General features: G+C 38.3%; 1 protein-coding gene across 1 annotated transcript in view; it reads right to left on the bottom strand.

The window, feature by feature from the left end:
• Positions 1–2103: 2103 nt before the first annotated feature.
• The window catches only part of LOC136886729 (uncharacterized), a 111101-nt gene continuing 86207 nt past the window's right edge, over positions 2104–26997 (bottom strand). Inside the window, exons 5-6 of the mRNA XM_067159533.2 lie at positions 17901–18047; positions 2104–2197 (exon numbers count right to left, since the gene is read on the bottom strand). Of these exons, the coding sequence (XP_067015634.2) occupies positions 2104–2197; positions 17901–18047 (241 nt within the window). The remainder of the gene's footprint in view (positions 2198–17900; positions 18048–26997) is intronic.

Here is a 26997-nt window from a genome sequence, read left to right as displayed (position 1 = left end):
CTTTTACATGTGTTCTTATGTTTCAGATTCAGATTTAGTACTCAAGAACGTGGCTTTGTGTGTCAGAGTCTGGTTGCAGCGCTGCTATTGATAGTCCTGCTTCAAATCTTCTTTCTGCTGATCCTGGTTACTGGCCTGAGTGCATGATGGACGAGTTTAGAGAGCAATGCATTCAGCTTGGGCCTCAATACTTCCAAAACCGTTCAGTTACGGGAAAGTACCCTGGATCGAAACAAGTGCAAAAATCACAAAATTGTTATTTGTCAGACAGTTTGTTTATGCGTAAACTCAAAAATGGAGAATCTGTTGGCTTGTAAATTCGCCATCTGCTGGAAGAGTGTTTTATTACCATTGCAAATTATTGTCAAATGACAAGATGAACTCTGCATTTTCTTCACGTGGTTTTTGTAACTGGAAAAAGCAGCCGAAGCTGTCAGTAGCCATGAAAACAGTATAGAACATAGGAATGCAATTAATTCTTGGCTGTATCTGAAGAAACTTTCCTCACGAGTTGATAGTCAGTTAGTTAAACAGATAAGATTAGATGGGGCGAGGCGTTGAAACTAATTGTGGCAGTCATAAAAAAAATTTGTGTGCGAGGACTATCGTGGAGAAAATGAGATTTTTGGAGTGTATAATAATGGGAATTACTTAGGAATCCTTGAACTAATTTCCCAGTTTGACCCTTTTCTGAAGGAGCACATTTCAAAACACGGTAATGAAGGAAAGGGAAGCCTTCGTATTTATCAAAAACAATTGCCGAAGAACTGATTCATTTAATGGAGGAAAAGATGTTGAATACAATCCTAAGTGAAATAAAAGAATCAAATTACTATTCACTGATAGTAGACTCTTCCCCGGATTGTGCTCATGTAGACCAATTGTCAATTGTATATCTGCATTTTGTGGAAGTTAGAGAAAGGTTCCTTTGTTTTAAGGCTATAGAAAGCCACACAAGAAACTCATTGTTTAATGAAGTAAAATCATTTTTAGATAGCAAAAGCATACTTTTGAGCCAATGTAGAGGTCTTTCTTGTAATAATGCGGCGAATATGTATGGCCAGTACAGTGGGTTTCAGGAACAACTAAAGAAGGAAAATAAATTTGCCCCGTTCGTGCCTTGTGCAGGACACTCATTAAATTTAGTCGGAGTAAGTGCTGTTGAATCCTATCGTGAAGCTTTGAAGTTTTTCGCCTACCTTCAACGACTGTACGCTTATTTCTCAAGCTCTCCTCGTAAATAGGCTATGTTGTCGAGAAATTTGGATCCGCACTTTACAAACTTCTTCACCTGAAGAGTTTGAGTCAAACCAGATGGTGTTGTCATTATGAAGCAGTAAAATCCTTGCGTATAAACTATGCAAATATTTTGTGTGTATTAGATACTATATGTGAGAATGCTGAAGAAAAACATGACTGCCGGAGAGAAGCAAAATCACCGAAAAATAAGTTCATGAAATTTGAATCGACTTTTATGTGTGCCTTTTGGCATGAAATTTTTGGAAAGATTTGATAAAGTTAGTGTGAGTATACAGAAACCCACACTAGACTTGTTAACAGGTTGTAAACTTCTGGAGTCTCTGGTTACATTCACAGCTAATGAAAGAGGTAATTTTGAAAAATATGAAGAGGAAGCTAAAAGGTTATGTGAAAAATATCCCACAGGTTTTGAGCACACATTTGAAAGACAATCAAATAAGAGATGCTGATGGTAATGCCCTTAACGAAACTACTTTGAAAGGAAGAAAAGAATTTGAAGTAGAAACATTTTTGTTGATAATTGATCGTTTATGTAGTGAAATTAATAATCGTCTTCAGTCTTACAAAATATTTCAGTCATTGTTCCAGTTTCTAGTAGACTGTAAGGCTTGATGAATCTTTGAAACTGGAAATTACACATTTTTATGATTTCGTTAAAAGGGTAGATGTAGTTGCTTGCTAGGAGATAGCTAAACACATATACCAAAATGATTTGATTAGCGTATTTCCAAATGTATTTGTGGCATTGAAATTGTATTTGGTAATTTCAATAACCAATTGCGAAGCAGAGCATTCTTTCTCTAAACTGGCACTAATCAAAACAAAATTACGGCCAACCATGCTTCAACCAAGACTGGACGGTTTGACTATCATGTCTTTAGAACATGACATAACAAATGAGTTGTCATTTGATGATGTTTTACAGTCGTATGCAAATCTGAAGGCAAGGAAAAACACATTTTTAATGTAAAAGTTATTCAACTACCAATTAGGTCAGTTCAGTACAGCATCAATTATCCGAAAGAATTCGGGAATGGGAACCATCAGATAAGTGAGTTTTCGGGTAGCCGATCATTTGCGAAAAAGTCTGCTCCTACGCCATAAGAGCAATGCAGTGATACTGAACACTTTCAAAATTTTTATGTTTCAAGCTTCCGTCCTTATTGTCAAATGCACTTATAATTTTCGAATAGTTATCACTCTTCATTTAAATGTTCGTTACTGTGTCCTTCCAGCTCCAAATTCTTGAACTAATCTTGATCCGCCAACACCATCTTTAACTAGTCTATTTTAAATGTATCGGAAAAACAGAAAATGACCTGTGTTCCCTTAGACGTCACTGCGAACTCTACAATCATTCATTTCATTTCATTTCATTTCATTTCAATACCTGCCACAAGCGAAGATTCATGCGCCACTGACGGCAACGTCAGTATTGTTAATTACGTCGGAGTAAAACACGGCCGTCTCGATCTTCTTATACTGCCTTCAAACACAGTAGAGACAATACGCGACACTGAGCGAGATATCGAGGGACTGCTATTGGAGCTCACTAGCGGATAGACCTGAACGGTACTGATTCTGTCATAAGAGCACATGTATTTGTGTGTGAAGTTTTTGGTGTTATTTATGCGTTTTCAGTGAGTTGACATAATTAAATAGTAGCGTGTGTCATTCCTTGATATCTCCTCTCAACATGAGGGGAAAGGTATGTGCTGTGTTTGGCTGCAGTAATTACGAAGTAGAGAAAAATGCGCGCTTTTTTTATCAGGTTCCCTCGTGACAAGAACATGTAAGTAATATTGTGTTTGCATATATATTCTTCCAGTGACAGAGATTTTTATAGTACTTCATAATCTTCTGACCTGCTCGACCCATGTTTTAACGGGCTTAAAATATAATACGCATATTTTATTGTATAGTGCAGCAGTTAACCTTCAATACCGATGTGTTGTTGTAGGTGTGATCTGTGGGTTTTGAAATGTCACAGAAGCGATTTGGATAAAGTGTACAAGAAAGAAGGGACGTTACGCTTGTATAAGAATTATAAGATCTGTTCAGATCATTTCCAGGCCAGCGACTTTAAAAATCCTCGACTATACAGCCAAGGGTACCGGTATGTTACATTTTTACTCTAATTGTACGTAAATATTCCTCAAAGCATCACTATCAACAACATTTTCAAACTTGTCTTTCTTTTATCTTTCTTCTCAGATTAAAGCCGGGATTTTATAGATTTTCTTTCTGTTAGTAGGCTTCATGTTAAGAGGAAAATTGTCCGGCTATTAAATGTTAATTCATTGCATCATATGTGTAAGGAATGTGCCGATATTTTTATTGACAAATGTCTTAATGTGATGATACAATGTTTTTAAATGAGGAAAAAAGACAAATCCAATCGTAAGATTTCAGGCAGGTATGCTAAAGCTAAAAAAGTAATGCATAAATGAAAGATCAAGCCATTTCACAGCAGTCCATTTCACACCTAGTTTATATGTCTAATTTCAGTCTTTCAATAATAACCTTTTAAATAATTCTTCATTCATTTATCCAGAATTGCTTTAGCAACTTCGAAGTTAATATCTCAATACCACTTTCTTTCTAGACGTAATTTATTTATCCATTTCCGTATATACATTTCCATTGATATTTGAATTTAGCGCGATTTGTACAGGTCAAGTCACTAGGAGCGCCACCGTCGAATTGTCTCCCATTTTAGCAAGGCGAAATCCGTAAGTGTCGTGTATTGTCTCTACTGTATTTGCTGCCTTCTCTATGCCACTAGTTTAACACAGGAAGGCGCGACTACCAATATTTCTCCAAGTCGCCGTAAGAGTGCAGTAGTAGACGCATAATCTTCGCTGTCAGTGTGGGTGTAGCACTGTGTTATTGGAGCATGAATGTGAGTGAAAACCTGAGTTATTTCGTACAATGGGTAAACGTGTCTGGACACTTTCGTTCGTACAAGAGATATTTTTTACAGAACTGTGAAATGAATTAATCATGTTATGCTTATAGATATTTCAAAAGTGATTTTAAGGTGTTGCTACTTGTTTCTTTCCGTTCGTGCAAGGTATATTTTTCGTAGAACTGGAATTTCAGATTCTTTCACCGAAATATTCAACTGTTGTGTACCATTTTGCCAATCTCGGCAAGGTGGTTCGCAGCCAGAAAATATACGACTCCATGAAATACCGTCTAGAAGGGAATTAAGAGAAAAGTGGCTGTCGGCTTTATCTAGGCAAGGACCTAATAAAGGAAGTAATTGGATATCCTCAGATTACTCTCGCATCTGTGACTTTACACCTTATTTCAGAAGGTGATGGAGCCTCCACGGCTCAGGCGGCAGCGCGCTGGCCTCTCACCGCTGGGTTCTGTGGTCCAAATCCCGGTCACTCCATGTGAGATTTGTGCTGGACAAAGCGGAGGCGGGACAGGTTTTTCTTCGGATACTCCGGTTTTCCGTCATATTTCATTCCAGCAACACTCTCGAATATCATTTCATTTGTCATTCATTAATAACTGCCCCGGAGGAATGCGACAGCCCTCGGCAGCCGGCACAATTACTATCCTCGCTGCTAGATGGGGCTTCATTCGTTCCATTCCTGACCCGGTCGAATGACTGGAAACAGGCTGCGGATTTTTTCCAGAAGGTGATTAAAGTCGTGGAGGATAGTGGATTCCTTGTGATAAGAATTGTGACGGACAATCACAAAGCAAACGTGTTCATGTTCAGATATCCAGACGATAATATTCCAATCAAACTAGAAACCGGAAATCAAATCCTAATTTGCAGGTACTAGGTTCGTGTTGTTGAAGAGAGGATGAAGTGTGACATTTGTGTCAGTAACATCTCACTGCCTAGAGCTTCGACATCGCTAAATGGAACTGATTATACATCAGGACAGAGGAGTTCGATACCCAAAACCTTGTTTTGTTGCTCTGGTGAAGCACCTGCAGGAGTTTAAGCTGCTGAGCCCTATTGTCGAAGTCCTCAAACGTACGAGTGTAATACGAGAACTTGCGACGTATTCCCTTTCAGAATACCGGGCGAGTTGACTGTGCGGTTAGGTGCGCGCAGTTGTGAGCTTGCATCGGGGAGATAGTGGGTTCGAATCCCACTGTCGGCAGCCCTGAAGATGGTTTTCCGTGGTTTCCCATTTTTATACCAGGAAAATGCTGGGGCTGTACCTTAATTAAGGCCACGGCCGATTCCTTCCCATTCCTATCCCATCGTCGCCATAAGACCTATCTGTGTCGGTGCGACGTAAAAGAAATAGCAAAAAAAAATAATGAAAAAAACCTTTCAGAATGTGTTTTGTTCCAGTTTGAGGTCAAAGAACATCAGCAAACTGTTAGTGATATTATCCTAACCAAATTCGTAAGACCTCTATTTTTTGATATTGCGTTGACAAGAACACAAACAGTACGGTACCACTCCAAGTCTTCCTCCAGGAAAATCTTTAAATTGTGCATTAAGAGGCCAACTGCGACTTCATACAGGTAATATTGCTGATATTTAATATTACTGATGTAATTTATGAGCTTCAGTGAACATACGACCATACTGCATAGTGTTTTGTAGGCTGTCGTCATTAGAATAAGTTTAGAACATTGTGCGTCTATGTCTGCCATCTAGCGGAGAAATTTTGTCGCAGCGTAGTCGCAAAAAGGCTTGCATAGAACAGGCAGTATAGGAGGATCGAGACGGCGGTGGAGTAAAAAATAGGTAAGCTTTGGATGAAAAGTGTTACAATTGGCTGAAATGGACCTAGATTACAATTATAATATATTTTTACGATATTTCTGTATTTTTGGATGCGAGGCTGCTGACGTAGGAAAGAGAAAACGTTACTTTGTCACAGCACTTGCGGATATACATAACGCAGATATTTTAATTTGCTGACTGGGACACTTTCTGTTAGCCGATATTTCTATTGATCGACATTCGAACAATCGATACTTTACTGCAGGCAGGAATGTCCAATGTCCTTCGTTATCTCATAATACCACTTGTGCTAGCTTTTTACATTTTGGCTTAGTTTTAAATTTCACATTTTAAATTCATGTAATGCCAATAAGATAACGGGAATGAGATCGTAGTATGTTCTGTTTTGTATGTCGATTTGATAGTGATGATTAGACAAATGTAAAATATGTTTTGGCATTGTGAAATATTAACATGAAAAATAGAGGAAAATTGTAATCTATTTCAGCACTTCCCTATTCATTAATTTAAGTGGAAGTAGTTCTATAACGACTTCAGTATGCTAGTCTTAAGTGATGTTCCGAAGAAGGGGCGCCACATTTTTAAATAGCCCAGGGCGTTTGCGTTGCGTTTGCATTTTGAATGGGGCTTAACAGCTGCGATTCACACTTGGAACATCGTAGTGCAGCAGGTATACAAGGATCGCATTCTTCTTCTTCTTCTTGATTCATTTTTGGACATCGTAATAAAACGCTACGTCCAGTCACCACTTTGCGGGTTAATTATTACTCGCGAAATTTTAGTGATACTTCTTTGCAGTGATGTGCGCGAATGACGCCTGGAATCGCGAGAATCGGTTCCTACGACTCCGCTGGTCGTACTCAATGTCGTATACAGTACGCGCACCTTTTCTTGAGCCCTGGTTCCCATTCGTTACTATGGAGATCCGGGCTCAAGAAAAGGTGCGCGTACTATACGAGGAACCGGTTCCGATGACGTCACCAGAATGTGGTGGGCGCACTCACTAGAGTGAGTCTTCCGTATATAAGTGGGGAAAATTCGAACGTGCAATGTTTACTATTTTCTTTTGTATACAGTGAAATGTCTTATTGGTTGTCACGAATGAATTATGCCACATAATAATGAAATAACAATTTATCCTGGTTGTCGGGAAATCACATTTCGACACTGGGTGTAGCAATCGACATTGTTATTTATGCTTATACTGTATTTTTCTAATGTGGTTTTCAAATATCGCTGGTATAAACGTATCAAGTCTGTGGAATTAAGTAACATTTTTAATAAGTACACAACTTGTTTCGTAGCATACCTGTCTTTCGCTACATTTAATTTGCAATGAACATTTCGTGCTACTGTCCGATAAAAGTTTGATCTACGAATTTAGAAGGCCATCAGAAAAGATACGTATTAATTCATAACATTTTTCATCGCATCTGTGTTTTGGACACGTTTTAAGACTTGTTTGTTAGTTTCAGCTTATTCTTTACTGAAAAAAACAGAAGAGGAAGCCTCTGTGGAGCTCGAAATAATTTCAGGATGCCAGCACACCAGCCAAAGGAAGTCCGCTGTAATTTCATGTTCGTCCTCGCAGCTGCTCTGATGTGCTAAAATGTGAGGCAACTTCGGACATGAGGGGGACGGAGTTCGATGGTGGGTGACCTGTCCCATGTCTAAGGTCATCGGTCAAAATCCAGCTTCAAAATTCACTTAAGTACCATATTAATTAAAATTAAATCTGTAAATCTGTGTACCTAAAATATAGACATTACTCTTCCTTATTCATTTGCTTAGATTTCTGTTAGTGTTGCAGTAGTTAGACATTTCATTTCTTCTTTCCCGGGTGCGAGGTAGTTTGATATTGTGTGTGAGTATGTACTGGACTCTATTAGATAGTCAGTGCTGTGTGTATGTCTTCGAAATGTATTCTTACTGTCCCAATTCAGTAGTACAGGAGTATATTAAAAATAACAGATCTGTCCGATAATTATGAATTAATTTGAAATTAAATAATAATTTATTTAAAATCATGTGGGACAGAATATTAGTATGTTTCTTTACGTCATATTTTCCTCGACGATATTGCGATATTTGAGGGATTTCAAACATGTTAGAGTCATCAAATAATTTCATCAAGCTTTAGCATACGCGGATATGTGACCACGCAAGGATAATAATAATAATAATAATAATAATAATAATAATAATAATAATAATAATAATAATAATAATAGTAATAATAATAATAATAATAATAATAATAATAATAATAATAATAATAACGTAACTTCATCTCGTGTTAAAAGATAAAATAAGGTCATGAGTGTAAATTTTGTTTGCTCTTATATGACGTTAATATGTGCTCTAATTAAGCAGATGTGAGCCTGGAATACGGCCGAATCCTGACGGATCATTTGCTGCATTTTTTCTGCGTTTACTGTGATTTTGCATTGTTGAATTTACTGTACTTGTTACAGTTGTTATACTTGTGATATTTGTGGACTTGTGAGATGGATCAATTATTAGGTGTTGTATTTATGGATCCATTAGTTGAGTCTAATGAGAAGAGAATATGTTACTAAACATAATTTCTTCAACTGGAGCACATGTTAATTGATAGCCATGATATTAGAAGCATAATAATCAGTGGCGTATCCTGGGATCTCCACTGAGGCATGCAACTAGTAACCATGCAGTTAACACAATGTATTAAGTAAATTTCAATTCTACTCACCCTAATTACATGTAGGTGAACTCGAGCCAAACAGTTTTACTGTACGTTTCTGGATTGAACGTGCGTACACAATTCTTGTTTTCTGTTTTTAAATTTACGAGGGTCCGCCTCTGTGGTGTAGTGGTTAATGTCATTAGCTGCCACCCCCGGAGGTCCGGATTCGATTCCCGGCTCTGCCACGAAATTTGAAAAGTGGTACGAGGGCTGGAACGGGGTCCACTCAGCCTCGGGAGGTCAACTGAGTAGAGGTGGGTTCGATTCCCACCTCAGCCATCCTGGAAGTGGTTTTCCATGGTTTCCCACTTCTCCAGGCAAATGCCGGGATGGTATCTAACTTCAGGCCACGGCCGCTTCCTTCCCTCTTCCTTCTCTATCCCTTCCAATATTCCCATCCCCCTGTTCAGCATAGCAGGTGAGGCCGCCTGGGCAAGGTACTGGTCATCCTCTCCAGTTGTATCCCCGACGCAGAGTCTGAAGCTCCACGACACTGCCCTTGAGGCGGTAGAAGTGGGATCCCTCGCTGAGTCCGAGGGAAAAGCCAACCCTGGAGGTTAAGCAGATTAAGAAGAAGAAGGAGAAGAATTTTTTTTTGCTACGGGCTTTACGTCGCACCGACACAGATATGTCTTATGGCGACGATGGGATATGAAAGGCCTAGAAGTTGGAAGGAAGCGCCGTGGCCTTAATTAAGGTACAGCCCCAGCATTTGCCTGGTGTGAAAATGGTAAACCACGGAAAACCATCTTCAGGGCTGCCGATAGTGGGATTCGAACCTACTATCTCCCGGATGCAAGCTCACAGCCGCGCGCCTCTACACGCACGGCCAACTCGCCCGGTAAAGAAGAAATTTACGAGGGAAGGTAGAGGTCTCCCGGCTTTAACTATTTGAATCTTTTCATCAAACGAACGGCCAGTAAATGGCTTTTCAAACTGATTTACAATTATATCCGTTTTAGACTTATCCATCGTTAATACCACATGTGCGCAAAATATAATAAAACACCGAAAACGACGAATAGCACAGGAACAGCACACACAGAATGAACTCACTAATCAGCAAAACACACAATGAATTAATTCACTATTTAGCCACAACTGAAGCACTGGAGGTAAGTCACCTCAGTGGCATTGGTCAGTTTCGTCACGTTGGGTTTTCGCTGGGAGGTAATCTGTGGGTCCCGTTCGCTGTAACTTTCTCCAAGTTGCTAACAGATGGCAGAGGGTAGCACGGGTATGGGGTGACAAATTCTGACCAAGTTTCAATTGCAGCGACATCGTTCGGAGGGTTTTAGAACTACGTCTGCCACCGGATGCAATTTTAAGATTGAATGCCTTACATCCTTAACTCCTCCATTTGCTGTCTCTTTCTTCCTAGAGAGGAGTAGACGGCGAGTCTACACCAGCACCACACGTAGTCGAGCAACGGAACTAGTACAGTTGCGCGGACCTTTTGAACTTCTGAGAGATGAAATCGTTAATATTTGACTTGAAACAACCTAAAATCGTACATCAGACAGTTCTTTGTGTTATCATAACGCATGCAATGAATGCCTTGCATTCAAGGAGAATACGCCCCTGATAATAATAATGTTGCAACTCATGGACCATATACGCGAATATTTATTTCAACCTGCGATAAGGGCGTGCTATATAATATTTTCGGATTATATTTATCTCTAACATTCTCTTGAACATCGTTGTTGAATTTAATTTCATTATTGAAGTGATAATCCTGACGTCATCACAGTCCAATTCGTCGCAATGGTATTTCTTTAGCCAATACCGTCATCTGAAATCTTCCGTGATTTAGATTAACATTTAAAAATAATAATCAAGGACTAGTATTCGTATTATTTAATATTCCCGTGTACCCTAGTGTGAGTGTGGTGTGTTTGATTTATCAATATTTTATGAATTGTGATATTTTCCTTGACGACATTTGACTTGATCTCTTATCCACTGCGTGTGTTCTGATCGATTTTGTATTATTTGTGTCGATTATATCTTACGGAGATGTGAATCTTTAGTAAATTTTATTTCAAAATAAGATAGAATAGGACTTGATGTATCAGAAGAAAGTGATTAAGCAGGGTTATGCCCATGGATGGAATTCACGAAGTTAGTAATTGTAACCTTTACATAGTTAAAATTTTTCAACGTAGGTGATATTAATGAAAGACGCTGCGTCCAATTAATGTAAATTTTAGGAAGGATCTTATGATGATAATTGTAGAAATATTCTAATTAATGAATTTAAGATTTAAAAAAATATTGTGAAAAGAATTTCGACAGGAGAATTTTATTTTGATATTTTTCATTAATGAGAGAAAGAATTAATCCTATTATTGTCAATTATTGAGTCGAAGAAGTATTTATTTAATTTTTAAAATAATCTGATTTAATCAGAGAAGGCCTTCTCATAAAATTTAATTTATTACTAATTTATTCAGTCAATGTAGGGTAATATTAATCTATATAATTACAGATATTCATATTCGTTGATTTGGGGAAGAGATTCCGAATTTTCATAGAAACCGGCTGAGAAGAAACAAAAATATAATACAGGATTTTGTTAAAATTTGAGTTTGTGAAGAGTGCTAGTTTTAATAAATGTTAAAAACTTATTTTAGTGTTTATTTTTATAGCCGCTAGTCCTTAAGCTAACCCTGCCCTTAAAATTTTTTTGCATAGCCAGAAAACGAACGGTCTGCGACTGAGTAGCCAGGTAAGAAAGGGGCAGTATAGAACTATGAAATGAATTAATCATGTAATGCTTATAGATATTTCAAAAGTGATTTTAAGGTGTGATGGTTTCTTTCCGTTCCTGCAATGTATATTTTTTTGTAGAACTCAAACGTCAGATACTTTCCCCGAAATATGCAACTGTTGTGCACCATTTTGCCAATCTCGGCAAGGTGGTTCGCAGCCAGAAAAGATACGACTCCATGAAATACCGTCTAGAAGGGAATTAAGATAAAAGCGGCTGTCGACTTTATCTAGGCAAGGACCTAATAAAGGAAGTAATTGGATATCCTGAGATTACTCTCGCATCTGTGCCTTTACACCTTATTTCAGAAGGTGATGGAGCCTCCGTGGCTCAGGAGGCAGTGCGCCGGCCTCTCACAACTGGGTTCCATGTTCAAATCCTGGTCACTACATGCGAGAATTGTGCTGGACAAAGCTGAGGCGGGACAGGTTTTCACCGGGTACTCCGGTTTTTCCTGTCATGTTTCATTCCAGCAACACTCTTGAATATAATTTCATTTCATCTCTGATTCATTAATCATTGCCCCAGAGGAGAGCGACAGGCTTTGGCAGCAGGCACAATTCATATCCTCGCCGCTAGATGGCGGCTTCATTCATTCCATTCCTGACCCGGTCGAATGACTGGAAAGAGGCTGCAGAGATTTTTTCCAGAAGGTGATTAAAGCCGTGGAGAATAGTGGATTCCTTGTGATAAGAATTGTGACGGACATTCACAACACAAACGTCTTCATGTTTAGACATTTTGGACAACCTCAAATATCCAGACAATATTCCAATCAAACTAGAAACAGAAAATCAAATCCTAATTTGCGGGTACTTGGTTCGTGTTGTTGAAGAGAGGATGGAGTGAGACATTTGCGTCAGCAACATCTAACTGCCTAGAGCTTCGACACCGCTGAATGGAACTGATTATGCATCAGGACAGAGGAGGAGTTTGATACCCAAAACCTTGTTTTGTTACTCTGGTGAAGCATCTGCAGGAGTTCGTTTAAGCTGCTGTGCTCTATTGTTAAAGTCCTTCAAACGCACGAGCGTAATACGAGGACCTGTTCAGTGTGAGGTCAAAGACATCAGCAAACTCTTAATGATATTACCTTAACCAAGTTCGTAAGACCTCTATTAACTGATATTGCGTTGGCAAGAACACAAAAAGTACGGTACCACTCCGAGCTTTCGACCAGGAAAATCTTTAAATCTTTAAATTGTGACATGAAGAGACCAACTGCGACTTCATACAGGCAATACTGTCGATATTTAATATTATTTATGTAATTTATGAGCTTAAGTGAACATATGACCATACTGCATAGTATTTTGTAGGCTGTCGTCATTAGAATAAGTTTGGAACATTGTGCGTATATGCCTGCCATCTAGCGGAGAAATTTTGTCGCAGGCTATTCGCAAAAAGCCTCGCATAGAGCGGGCAGTATAGGAGGATCGAGACGGCGGCGCACAGCAAAGTCAAAACATAGAATTCATGCTAGGATCAAGATTTGCATAGAGACATGTTATATAATGTGTGTGTGACACAGTTGTTGGCTTAAGGTAATAAAGGTTTCGAAAATACATATCAATCGATCACACTATCGATTCAATTCAGATTTCATTTCCATTCAGTTGGCAGTATTACCGGAAACGGGAGAGCTCCCTCCTTACTCCTCACCAAGAAGCGCTTTGGTCAGGATGGCCGCGTATATATACCTGGAGAGTTACAACATAATCAATCGGAGCGGTGGCCGAGTGATCACCGTACTTGTCTTCGAACCTCGACGACGTGGGTTCAAGTCTGATCGTAGCTATATTTTTGTACAAAATAAATTATTTGAGGGAACGTGAAGATTAAAATGCGAATAAAAATATTAGACAAACTGTAGTGAACGCTATTTTCTACAGCAGTAATACAAAATTACTCTTTCTGAAAAAATTTCTACATCAGCAGTCGCGATGATAAATAACAATTAAGTGGTTGAGGTTGAAAATATAAATATTTGGATTTTCGTGGATTATAATAGTTTCCTTTTCTACCAGGTGATATTGATTTTAAAAGTGATTGGAACCAAAACAAACTTGATAATAATATTAAAAGCAATCTATGTAAGCCTTCTGAAAGGGGACCTCTTGTCGTTAAGGGGTAGTAACATTGGCCCGACAAGATGTCCCTTTTCTAAATCTCGCTGCTGCGTATCCATTGCTTCACAAAATAGCCTCTCCTGAATTCTAGTGGCATATTAGGGAACTTGGAAGAGCGTTGTATGAAAGAGAAAGGTTTTCTGATTAAAATAATGCCTGCCACGACAATACATCCCTTTTCGTTTGAGAGTTATAAATGCCGATGATCATTACCAAATTGCAGTTCTCTTTCTGCCATTCAGTATTTTCCTTTAAATCTAATAATTAAATTATCATTAATAATACTGTACATGATGAAGAATGACAGAAAATGTTTCCAGTGTCTACAGATACCGTACATGATAAGACTATGGCTGTTGTGTTAATTGTGCAGTGGTTGGTAGCTCTAAAACAGTTGACAGCTGACATGACGTTACTCTCATAGAATGTTGATCAACAACAGAAACATGTTTACTTCTTGCACAGCTTCAAGTTTAAAATGAGTGAATATGAAGTTGTGAAACTATTAAATAATATTGACATTGGTGGCAATACCAGTGATGAAGACTAGCAAGTGTTTGAAGATTATTTTGGGTAAAAGAAGACTAAGTACTATCCGCACACTTTATCTTGGTGCATTTACATACTAGTGCTGAATCGGTCGACCTCGGCGATCTTCGAGATTCATATTGGCAACCTCTGAAACACAAACTATGAATCGCTTAAGCATCGTTGTGCGACATCTGGCGTAAACTTTACGTACTGGTACTGTTGTTGTCACCGCCGTCTCGATCCTCCTATACTGCCTGCTCTATGCGAGCCTTTTTGCGACTACGCTGCGACAAAATTTCTCCGCTGGATGGCAGACATAGACGCACAATGGTCTAAACTTATTCTAATGACGACAGCCTACAAAACACTATGCAGTATGGTCATATGTTCACTGAAGCTCGTAAAATACATCAGTAATATTAAATATCGGCAATATTACCTGCACGAAGTCGCAGTTGGCCTCTTCATGCACAATTTAAAGATTTTCCTGGACGAAGGCTTGGAGTGGTACCGTACTTTTTGTGTTCTTGCCAACGCAATATCAAATAATAGAGGTCTTACGAACTTGGTTAGGATAATATCACTAACATTTTGCTGATGTTCTTTGACCTCACACTGTAACAAAACACATTCTGAAAGATTTTTAATATTTGTTTTACGTCGCACCGATACAGATGGGTCTTATGGCGATGATGGGATAGTAAATGCCTAGGAATGGGAAGGAAGCGGCCGTGGTCTTAATTAAGGTACAGCCCAGAATTTGCCTGGTGTGAAAATGGGAAACCACGGAAAACCAACTTCAGGGGTGCAAACCGTGGGGTTCGAACCCACTATCTCCCGGATGCAAGCTCATAGCTGCGCGCTCCTAACCGCACGGCCAACTCGCCCGGTATTCTGAAAGGGAAGACGTCGCAAGTCCTCGTATTACGCTCATGCGCTTGAAGGACTTCGACAATAGGGCACATCAGTTTAAACGAACTCCTGGAGATGCTTCACCAGAGCAACAAAACTAGGTTTTGGGTATCGAACTCCTCCTCTGTCCTGATGTATAATCAGTTCCATTTAGAGGTGTCGAAGCTCTAGGCAGTGAGATGTTGCTGACACAAATGCCACACTCCATCCTCTCTTCAACAACACGAACCTAGTACCCGCAAGCTAGGATTTGATTTCCTGCTTCTAGTTTGATTGGAATATTATCGTCTGGATATCTGAGGTTGTCCAAAATTTCTAAACATGAAGGCGTTTAGTGGTTGTCCGTCACAATTTTTATCGCAAGGAATCCACTGTCCACCACGGCTTTAATCACCTTCTGGAAAAAAATCCGCAGCCTCTTTCCAGTCATTCGACCGGGCCAGGAAGGAATGAATGAAGCCCCCATCTAGCAGGGAGGATAGGAATTGTGCCGGTTGGCGAAGCCTGTCGCACCCCTCCGGGGCAATGATTAATGAATGACAGATGAAAGGAAATTATATTCAAGAGTGTTTCTGGAATTAAATATCACAGGGAAAATCGGAGTATCCGGAGAAAAACCTGTCCCGCCTCCGCTTTGTCCAGCACAAATCTCACATGGAATGACCGGTATTTGAAACACAGAACGCAGCGGTGAGAGGCCGGCGTCTACCGCCTGAGCCGCGGAGGCTCCATCAAATTCTGAAATAAGGTGTAAAGGCACAGATGCGAGAGTAATCTGAGGATATCCAATTACTTCCTTCATTAGGTCCTTGCCTAGATAAAGCCGACAGCCGCTTTTCTCTCAATTCTCTTCTAGACTGTATTTCATGGAGTCGTATATTTTCTGGCTGCGAACAACCTTGCTGAGATTGGCAACATGGTATACAACAGTTGAATATTTCGGGGAAAGAATCTGAAGTTTCAGTTCTACGAAAAATATACCTTGCACGAACGGAAAGAAACAAGTACCAACACCTTAAAATCACTTTTGAAATATCTATAAACATAACATGATTAATTCATTTCACAGTTCTATTCAAAATATATCTTGTACGAACGAAAGTGACCAGACACGTTTACTCATTATACAAAATAACTCAGGTTTTCACACACATTCATGCACCAATAATACAGTGCTACACCCACACTGACAGCGAAGATTGTGCGTCTACTGCTGCACTCTTACGGCGATTTGGAGAACTGTTGGTAGTCGCGCCTTCCTGTGTTAAACTAATGGTATAGAGCAGGCAGTATAAGAGGATCGAGACGGCGGTGGTTGTTGTTTACACATCAAAGTCAAAGTATAAAATTCATGCTAGGAACAAGATTCGCATCGAGAGATATGTTTTATAATGTTATATAATGTGTATGTGACATAGTTGTTGGCTTAATATGATAACGGTTTAGAAATTTCATATCGATCGATCATATTCTCGATTCAATTCAGATTTCATTTTCATTCAGTTGGCAGCACCAGGCAGCACTATCGATACCGGGACAGCTCCCTCCTTACTCCTCACCCCGTACACAAATGCATCAAGATAAAGTGTGCGGACAGTAGTAGTGATGAATCAAGTGCTGATGAACTGGAACCTCATAGAGAAGAGTCAAGTAACCTCTCCAATAATTCTTTATTGTGAGATCTTTCCAAGTTTGATGATGCTGTAGGTAGTTACAAGAATATTAATGAAAATGTTATTATTGAAATACAAATAGAACTATCTGGTAATAATGAGAAAGTAATAGATGAGAATGATGGTGGGGAAGACCTAGTCATAACTGATGACTGCATAAATTTCGTACACACTTTTGATTCTGGAGATCATGCTTTGGTTTTGAAGTTTTTGGAAACAGGTTGTGGATGTAAGGAAAAATGTGATAATAACTTTCCTGTTGGTGAAAATGTACAAATGCACCATGAATGTACTGAGATTGATCATTATGAAAGCAATATTAACACATTAGATCAAGTAATTCTAGCCCAACTTCAGTGTTTAACTTTAGATTCTACTTTGGCATCTCGTAATCATCAAGTCAAAACTGAGAGGGAACAGCCACGTGCCAGTTATTTTGTAAAAGGCAAGAAAGTTTGTAAAAATACTTACATGTTTGCCCATCATACTAAATCTAAGAGACTGAAAAGCCTAACAAAAATATATAATGATACAGGCTTGATTGCCAAAAAACACAGTAATGCAGGAAGAGTTCCTAAGAATGTGACTTACTTTTCTGATACAGAGTTTGTTGTAAGATTATTGCAAATTATGCAGAACAACATGCTATAACCTTGCCAGGCAGAAGTAGCACTGTCCATAATGCAAATTTAAAACTGCTGCCTTCAAGTGATAGTAAAGCCAAAATTTCTGAAACTTATAAGTCTTCTTTTACAAATGATATGTCCCAAAAATCTGTATCAAGTAGGGTGTTTTCTAACATTTGGAAGCAAGTCTGCCCAGAAATAGTTGTTATGTAATCCAAAATCAGATCTTTGTGCATTTTGCCAGAGGCATTTCACATCTGGAACTTCAATGGCTTTATTATCTGAAGAAATGAAAATGGAAACTATTGATAAAATGAGATCCCATCTAAAACTTGTTGCAAAAGAAAGGGGTTTTTATAAGTGAACTATCGAAAAGTCTAAGGAAAATTTTGAAGATGGCGATAAAACTTGTGTACACTACAGCTTTGACATGGCCCAGCAGGTTCACATACCCAGCAATCCATTACAGCCTGGGCCTATTTATTTCTTGGTTCCATTCAGAATTGGAATATTTAGTGTTATATGTGAAACTGTAAACAAACAAATGAACTATCTGATACTGGAAAGTATAGGTACAACAAAAGGCTCCAACATTTTTGTTAGTCTTTTCCACAATTATTTGGAAAACTATGGCCATGGAGAAGATACGATGTTTATTCATGCTGACAGTTGTGTCATACTTGGAGAATCTGTAATAACAAAAACAAGAGGATTCTTTTGTCATTCATGCCAGTAGGACACACAAAATTTGCATGTGACTGTGCATTTGGACTTCTGAAGAAAAAAAAATTAGGAACATTTATGTCTCTTCTATACAAGAATTTGTTGATTGCATTGAGAATTCTTCACCTAAAACACATGTTAACTCAGTTGTAGCTACTGGAAATGAAAAAGATGAAGTTTCTGTGAATGTGTATGACTGGCTAATTTCCTGAAGAATAGTAATGCTTACAAAGTACCTCACTTCACTAAACATACCACTTCGAGTTCAATGTTAGCTACAAAGGTAGTGTACACTGTAAAATGGACTTGGATGGAAATTAATTTGTGTATAGCACCTTTCCTGAGAACAATGGACCTTTACAAAGGAAAAATTAATGAGTTGAATCATGTTTGAAATTGATTACTCCATCTAATGATGGAATTATATGAAGTATTGAATTAGGAGGATACACTTAATTTTCTCCTTTGTAAAGGGAAAACCGTCAATACGGAATTATTCTAATATCTTGTAATAACAATGGACCTGTGGGTTTTCTCGATCCACTGATTCCAGCAGGGATGACGGAGCAACGAAAACATTATCTGTTCCAAACCATCAGGACCTTTTGTAAAGAAGAATACAAAGACATTCTGTGTCCTGAAGTAGAAAGTGAACTAGTTACTGAAGCCACTTGCAATGGAGATGCTGAGGAAGAACCTAAATAACTAAATGCACCAGAACCAAAGAAGAGGTGAAAATGCTGTGCTTAAAAGAGCTTTAAACAGTTAATGTAAATTAATGTTAACTTAAGAAAACATATACCATTTGAAAAAGGACATCTGAGAGGTAATAATTATGTAAAATTTGTTTCTTAAATATGTAAAAATTAACAATGGTTACGTCGCAAAACTTTAAAATGCATTTTCTCAAAACAGTTTTCCTGTCAAAAATATTCAACCTGCCATAACTCACTCCAATTTTGAGATAAAAATCTTTTTCTTTTAAATTGTTCAGGATTCAATGCTGAACATGAAAGTATTAATAACTCAAAATCCAAAATTTTTGACAACAGGCCCCTTTACAAAAGTAATTTTAATATAAGGGAATCCATGTTTTCAATACATACAAAACTGTTGCACATAAATTATACTACATCATTTTTATTATTATGAAGGTACCAGTTTCGATATGTTTTTAATGTCCTCATCAGCCTTTTGTAAAACCAAGCAAGAGAATAAATTCACGTATAGCAACAATATACACACATTAGGTAATATTTGTATAGCGACACATTTAAAATAGTTTATTTAAAATATCTGAGGATTGCTACGCGTTGGCAGCATAATAGTTTTGTACTGTTTTAGTGCATGAGTTGAGGCACTTTCTGTAAAGTGGTGCTTTGGTATGCTGAAGCTTAATGGACAGGTTAAAATCTTGATAAGTGTCTTATTCATAGAGAAATGCAGCACTGAGGAATAATCTGGGCACTGTTGGTGGCATAGTCTTCTTATCTTAAAGTTGTACTATGTACATCGCAAGGTAGTTTTCGGTGTACATGTAGGTCCTAGGATGATATGTGGGACCGAGGTTCCTCAGTTCAAGTGGAACGCGAAACCTAGAGAAAAACGGGGAGCTGATTTTAATGTGGTGTTCTATAAAGGGCAAGTCATATGAAGCAAAGGTATAGAGAGCTATAGTGTGAGACTCACCTTGCCGCAACGTGCCACGAATCTTACTCTGTGGAGAGGAGTTGACAACTGAAGCAGGTATGAGGGGTAGGGTAGAGGTAATTGGGAGAGGGGAGGAAGGGAAAGGATGGGCTTGGAGAGGAATTGCCTATGGGGGAGGTGTTGGGGGCGGGTCTGGAGGGCTATGCGGCGGGGACGTATGGCAAGGACGGGTATTATGTAATGCATTGAAGATCGAACTCTTTCTCGAAAACTTAACCTCTTTATGAACTATAATACGAAAGTTGTTAAGAACCTTGGGTTTCTCAGAAAAATCAAGGTTGCGAAACTGGGCAAGGATATAGATTTTCTTAAGCAATGCATAATACACAATTTAACACCTAATTTTCTTAAAACTAACGTAAAAACATCGGAATAACCCCCAACACTGGAAGACTCAAATCAAAGTCAACAAAATTTGGCTAAAAAATGAAATTAAGCTTTTGTATCAGAAGAAATCATTTTTAAACTCACTTTACGAGACTCACCTTGAAGCAGCTTGCTTGCTTAATGGCGCTCAATGGAACTTGTTTCAGACCCAAGTCAATAAAAGGTTATTTGAGGTCTTATCTAAAAAACAGCTCACTCCTGAGCAGAAACTTAATACACTCAAATTTAACTGAACATTTAATCATGACACTGCAAGAGTAACCAAGAAATCCTATCCCTTACAACCTCATTGATAAATTTCATCCCAGGGTAGTTAACTCATAAAAAAAAAATTAAATGTTGAAGAAAGTGCAATCCTCAAAAGGCCCTAAACACAACTGGCCCAATTTTAATAAAGTGAACATAGCTAAATCGCTAACAATTAATCAATCACTACTGATCTGCATAGAGGGCAGTTGCCCAGGTGGCAGATTGCCTATATGTTGTTTTCCTGGCTTTTTTTTAATGACTGCAAAGAAATTAGAAATTTATTGAACATCTCCCTTGGTAAGTTATTCCAATCCCTAACTCCCACTCCTATAAACGAATATTTGCCCCTATTTGTCCTCTTGAATTCCAACTTTATCTTCATATTGTGATCTTTCCTACTTTTAAAGACACCATCCAAACTTATTCGTCTACTGATGTCCTCCCACGCCATCTCTCCACTGACAGCTCGGAACATACCACTTATGTCTCAAATATTATAATATGTATAGACCCACCTGTTCAATACAATACAATATAATCTACTATTTCATGTGGTTAACATTTATACATAATACATAAAAGTCAATGGTACATGTTTCACCCCCTTTTTCTTTACGGGCATCATCAGCCATATATCAATCTTAAAAATTAATGGATATGGAATTTTTCTAATCTTATAAACTATAGAGTAAAATGCTGGACAATGATTTCATAAAATATTATACTATAACGTCTAAAATAACGATATTGCACAGAAAGTATGTTAAAAATATTGTGAATTAACAGTTTTTGAAGATTAAAATGTGGTTAATCATGGATATTTGAGCGTTTAAAAACCAAAATGGATCCTCTTCTTATACATCATTAAGACTGCGACGGCCTTGAGTGTAAGCACAATCATCAAAGGGGGATGTTTGTTCCATTCCCATAGCATGAGTCCAAGATAGTAAAATCACTGTCAGTTGTTTAAAACAGAAGTATGAACTTATCAAATATGTTAAAATATGTATTGTTGATATATCTGAAAGTCATGGAAAAGAAAATGGGACTTCTTGTGGAGACGTTGCTAATGATAAAATGTTGTGTCAAAGCTAGCGGATGTCAGTAATTATGTAAGTGCAGTAATCAATTGGATCCAAAAGATGGTCAAGTGGGTGTTATAAACCTCGTTATGTTGTTAGAACCAACGTGAAACACTACCACCTTCTCCTTTCCGTCCTCCTTCTCTTCTACTTTCCTCAACATCTGCTTTAACCTAATTCCTGGATAACACTTTACCCTGGTACCCTTTCCTTCACACACTTTCCCGACATGTCTAACGATAGAATCCCCCATGACCAGAGCCTCAACCCTATCCACCTCATTTGATCTCCTTCCCTCCTGGTCAGTCCTATCTTTCCTGACAGCTGCAGAAGCTACTTCCTCCTCCCTTTTCTCCATCCCATGACCCTGTTCCACCTGTCTTTTCCTATCCACTACTCCACATTTCCCTTTCCTACCTCTTCCCTTTCCCCTCCCTCCACACTTCTCAGCAACAGTTCCCTGTTCTTCATCTTCCCTCGGTTGTTCTACCTGCAGTGACTCGTACCAAGCTCTCACCGACACCTGTCCTGAATTTTGATCCTGAATGGAGCCCTTAGCCTGCAATCTCCTTCCCCTTAAAACATTAGACCACCTGTCTTCCACAATTCCCCCCTTCCAACTTAGTCACAGAATCAGAAGTCACCATTAATAAAATTTAAAATAAAATCTAGATTTACAAGAGGAAGTACGACTAGACATAAAAAGGAAATTGAGTAAAATATATATACCTCCGAAAATAAAACGACAACCCCTAATAATAATAATAATAATAATAATAATAATAATAATAATAATAAAAGTTCATTTGTTGAACAGGAACAGGTCCTTAGGCTTAAAAAGAAAATGAAGTATAATAGCCTCATCATCACTAAAGTGGACAAAGTATTGTCATTATGGACAAAGATAAGTACACAAATAAAACAAAAGACTTTTTTAACAATAGTTCTTTTTCTATAGTAAAGAAAGATCCTACCTAGCAAATCCAATGCCATTTAAAACAAACTCTAAAAAACGCCTTGTTTCTTTTCACTGATTAGGAAAAAGCAAAATTTTACAACATGAATCCAGGTCTGCCCACTGCCAAAACATTCCCTAAGATCCACAAGGCTGGTGCCCCCATCCAGCCAGTTATTAACTGTAGGCCTAGCCCGCTTTATAAACTTTCTCAGTTCATTCAGAAATTCTTAAAGAACAACTACAAGTATTTGTCAAATAAATCTGCAAAAAGCACTGTAGAGCAAATCAAGAAATTAGATAACTTTGAAATACAACCCCCTTTATTCCCATTCATTCGTTCAACATTACTAATATGTACCCAAGTATTAATACCAAAAAATGAATTTCCATCATTGAAAGAAATCTAAATGCACACAGTTCCCTAAGCAAACTTGAGATCCAAGACTTCATGAATGTCCTGAAATTAGTAATCAATAATAACTTCTTTACATTTGATAGCACCATATATCAACAGGATGGACTGGCAATGGGGTTACCGGCTTCAGGGATCTTAGCGGAAATATATCTAGCTTTAGAACATGCAGTAATTGACAATGATTACACTTTTTCTAATATTCTATTTTGGTCTAGATATGTCGATGATACTTTGGTAATACTAGACAATAGGACTACTAGTACTATCTCTACTCTTGACAACCTCAACAATATAGATCTAGATATTAAATTCACTTTCGAGTCGGAATCCAACAAACAAATTAAGTTTCTAGACCTCACGATAAGCAGGCTCCCATCCTCCCTAACATAGAAGGACCACACAAACTGCTACAACCATAAGACAGGATTCCACACATCCTCACAAACAAAAATGTGCTACTTATAATAGCACGGTCGACCGCGCATTTAAAGTACCAACGTCAAAAACAAACTTAAAGAAAGAACTAGACACCATCCATTCCATTGCCTAACATAATGGATATAATGACACTTTCATAGAAAGAATAATAGATAAATTCAAGTATTGACTAAATACAACACTAGAAAAAGAAAAACACAACCCGATTACATATTCGAGCTTCACTTTCAACAAAAACATTTACAGTGTCGCCAACATTTTTAAGAAGCATAATATCGAGATCCTTTCGCGCCAACAATAAGAGTGTTGAAATAATACACAACTCTAACACAATAAATAAAAATGACACCTTCTTGAGGTCAGGAGTATACTGGTTTAGTTGCAATAAATGTAATTTCTTGTACATAGGACAGACTGGACAAAACTTCAAAATCAGGTACATAGAACATGTCAATGCTATTAAATACAATAGGTTTTCGGCAGTGGGCCAACATATGCATGACGCAAAACATAATTTTACCACCATAGACCAAGACTTGGAGATTCTCAGGACCTTAGGAAAAGGCCCTCTCCTAGATGGCACCGAAAACAGCTTCATACACCTCAATCAGTTTTTCAACCCGAATTTAAACCTAAACAAAATTTCTGAGAAACCCAAGGTTCTTTACAACTTTCTTCTTATGGTTCTTAAAGAGGTTAAGTTTTCGAGAAAGCATTTGATCTTCCATGCATTACATAATGTCCTCCCTTGCCATATGTCCCTGCTGCATAGTCCTCCAGACCAGCCCCCAACACCTCCCCTGTAGGCGGTTCCTCTCCATGCCCCTCCCTTCCCTCTCTCAAATACCTCTAACCTACCCCCACATACCTGCTTCAGTTGTCAACTCCTCTCCACAGAGTAAGATTCTTGGCATGCTGTGGCAAGGTGAGTCTCATACTATAACTCTCTATACCTTTGCTTCATATGTCTTGCCCTTTATAGAACACCATATTAAAATCAGCTCCCTGTTTTTCTCTAGGTTTCACGTTCCGCTTGAACTGAGGAAACTCGGTCCCACATATCATCCTAGGACCTACATGTACACTGAAAACTACCTTGTGATGTGCATAGTACAACTTTAAGATAAGAAGACTATGCCACCAACAGCGCCCAGATTATTCCTCAGTGCTGCATTTCTCTATGAATATGATACTTATCAAGATTTTAACCTGCCATTAAGCTTCAGCATACCAAAGCACAACTTTACAGAAAGTGCAACTCATATACCAAAACAATACAAGACTATTACGCTGCCAACGCGTAGCAATCCTCAGATATTTTATATAAACTGTTTCAAATGTGTTGCTATATAAATTTTAACTAATGTATGTATATTGTTGCTATACGTGAATTTATTCTCTTGCTTGGTTTTATGAAAGGCTGATGATATTAAAAACATGTCAAAACTGGTACCTTCATTATAATAAAATTGTTGTAGTATAATTTATGTGCAACAGTTTTGTATGTATGGAAAATGTGGATTCTCTTATAATAAAATTACTTTTGTGATTCTCAGTTGAATACGGAATGGCAATGGAGTTTTTAACTTTAGAAGAGGCCCCTTGTCACTTTCTGCCTCACATATTTATAAAAGAGGAGTTAATAAAGTCACCACATGCATCTCATGTAATTGTGTGGCATATTTTATGTAGAATTTAAATTGATTACACTATGTGGCAAATACAACAGAACTCAATATTATTATTATTATTATTATTCTTCTTCCTTCGTTATGCCCATTCATAGAGCGCGTTTGAACTTGATAGTTGGTTTGATGGTTTGTGCCTTCTTATCCTCCCAAAATCTCTTCATGAATGCACTGTGTTGCATCTTGCGTTCTGTCGACCACTTCCTACCAGTTGTCTTTTTTGCTTTCTCCCTAAATTTATGATTAGCTACTTTGGTTCTAAAAGCTCCACGATTTTCCATGATGTCGTCTGTAATATTTATTTCTTGGAGGTCCGCCTTAGTTTCTTCTAGCCATTTTATTTTGACCTTCTTTGAGTTGATTACTTTGAATAATCTTTTAGTTAGTCTGTCGCTGTTCATTCTGTAGATATGGCCATAGAAATTAAGGCGCCTTTTCCGTACAGCATCAGTAAACCTGTCGGTGAAGGAGTAGAGGTCCGCTGTTTTCCTCTTAATCCACATTCCATTTTCTCTCGTAGGACCATAAATTTTCCTGAGAATTTTCCGCTCCTGCTTTTCAATTTCTGTAATTTTAGAGTGACCACCTAAGCATATGGTTTCTGAGGCATATAAAGCTTCGGGCAATACAACTGTCTTGTAGTGTCGTAATTTTGCATTACGCGATATGACTCTTTTGTTGTAGTAATTCCACGTCAGTCTGTATGCCTTATGTAGTTTGGTGTTTCTTTCTACATTGGCACTACTGTCTAATCCTGATGGTAGTATAATTTCTCCAAGGTATTTGAAGGAGGGCACCTGTGAAATTGTGCCGTTTTCCATCTCTAGCGGAGTTCTTTTGCTATTTTGACGTAGATTTTCCATGTACTTGGTTTTCTCGTAGGATATCTGGAGGCCTGCCTTTGATGCTATATTGTGTAGTCTCTGTATGGCATACCTTGTTTCATCCTTGGTCTTAGTAATGATTGCGAGATCATCAGCAAATGCTAAACATTTCACATTGACCTTGCTTCCCAAATTTCCGATGTTCACACCCTTGATATCCTTTTCCCACTCTCTAATAACTTTGTCTAGAACTAAGTTAAACAGAATAGGGGAGATGCTGTCACCTTGACGAACGCCCGTACATATTTCAAAAGGCTCAGAGATTTCTCCAAGGAATTTCACTTTAGAGGTCGTACTTGTGAGGGTCTGCTGGATAAGTGCTCTGGTCTTCTTGTCCACTCTGAGTTCTTCTAGGGTATCAAATACTGTCTGTCTGTCCACAGAGTCATACGCCTTCTTAAAATCCACAAAGGTGACGATCGTGCTGGCACTTCGGCGAATCCTTAATATCGTCTTCAAGTTCCATATTTGTTCTGCACATGATCGACCTTTCCTAAAACCCGCTTGGTACTCGCCAATCAGATGATCTGTCTGTTTTTCTAACCGGTTCAAGAGAGCTTTGGAAAGGATTTTGTATGCGATTGGCAGTAGAGATATGCCTCTATAGTTGTTTGGATCTGCCTTGTCACCTTTCTTGTGCAATGGGTGTATTAATGCACACTTCCAATCCTGTGGAATCATTTCCGTTTCCCATATTTCTACTAGGATTGCATGAATTTTGCTTACAAGATCATCTCCAAGTTTACACATCTCCGCAGTGATGCCGTCCTCTCCAGGAGCTTTATTATTTTTAAGCGATCGTATAATCTGTGCTGTTTCCTGTATTGTCGGTGGCTGTGAATCGGGGTTGGGCATGGGCTTTTCAAAGTTCAGTCTTTCCTTTGGAGGATCACAATTGAGGAGGTCTCGGAAGTAGTCAGCTAGAATAGTGCAGTTCTCTTTGGTGTTCGTTTCTAATGTTCCATTTGCTCGACGGAAACATAAAGATGGTGGTTGATAGCTAGATAAATTCTCACGGAAGGTCTTGTAGAAATTCCTGGAGTTGTTTCTAAGGAAATCTTGTTCGATTTCCATGAGTCTATTTTTGTCATAGGCTCGTTTCTCC

Source organism: Anabrus simplex, chromosome X (assembly GCF_040414725.1).
Source record: "Anabrus simplex isolate iqAnaSimp1 chromosome X, ASM4041472v1, whole genome shotgun sequence".
Lineage (NCBI taxonomy): Eukaryota > Metazoa > Arthropoda > Insecta > Orthoptera > Tettigoniidae > Anabrus > Anabrus simplex.
Note: the sequence above shows the minus strand (reverse complement) of the source record. Positions and strands in the feature narration are given on the sequence as shown.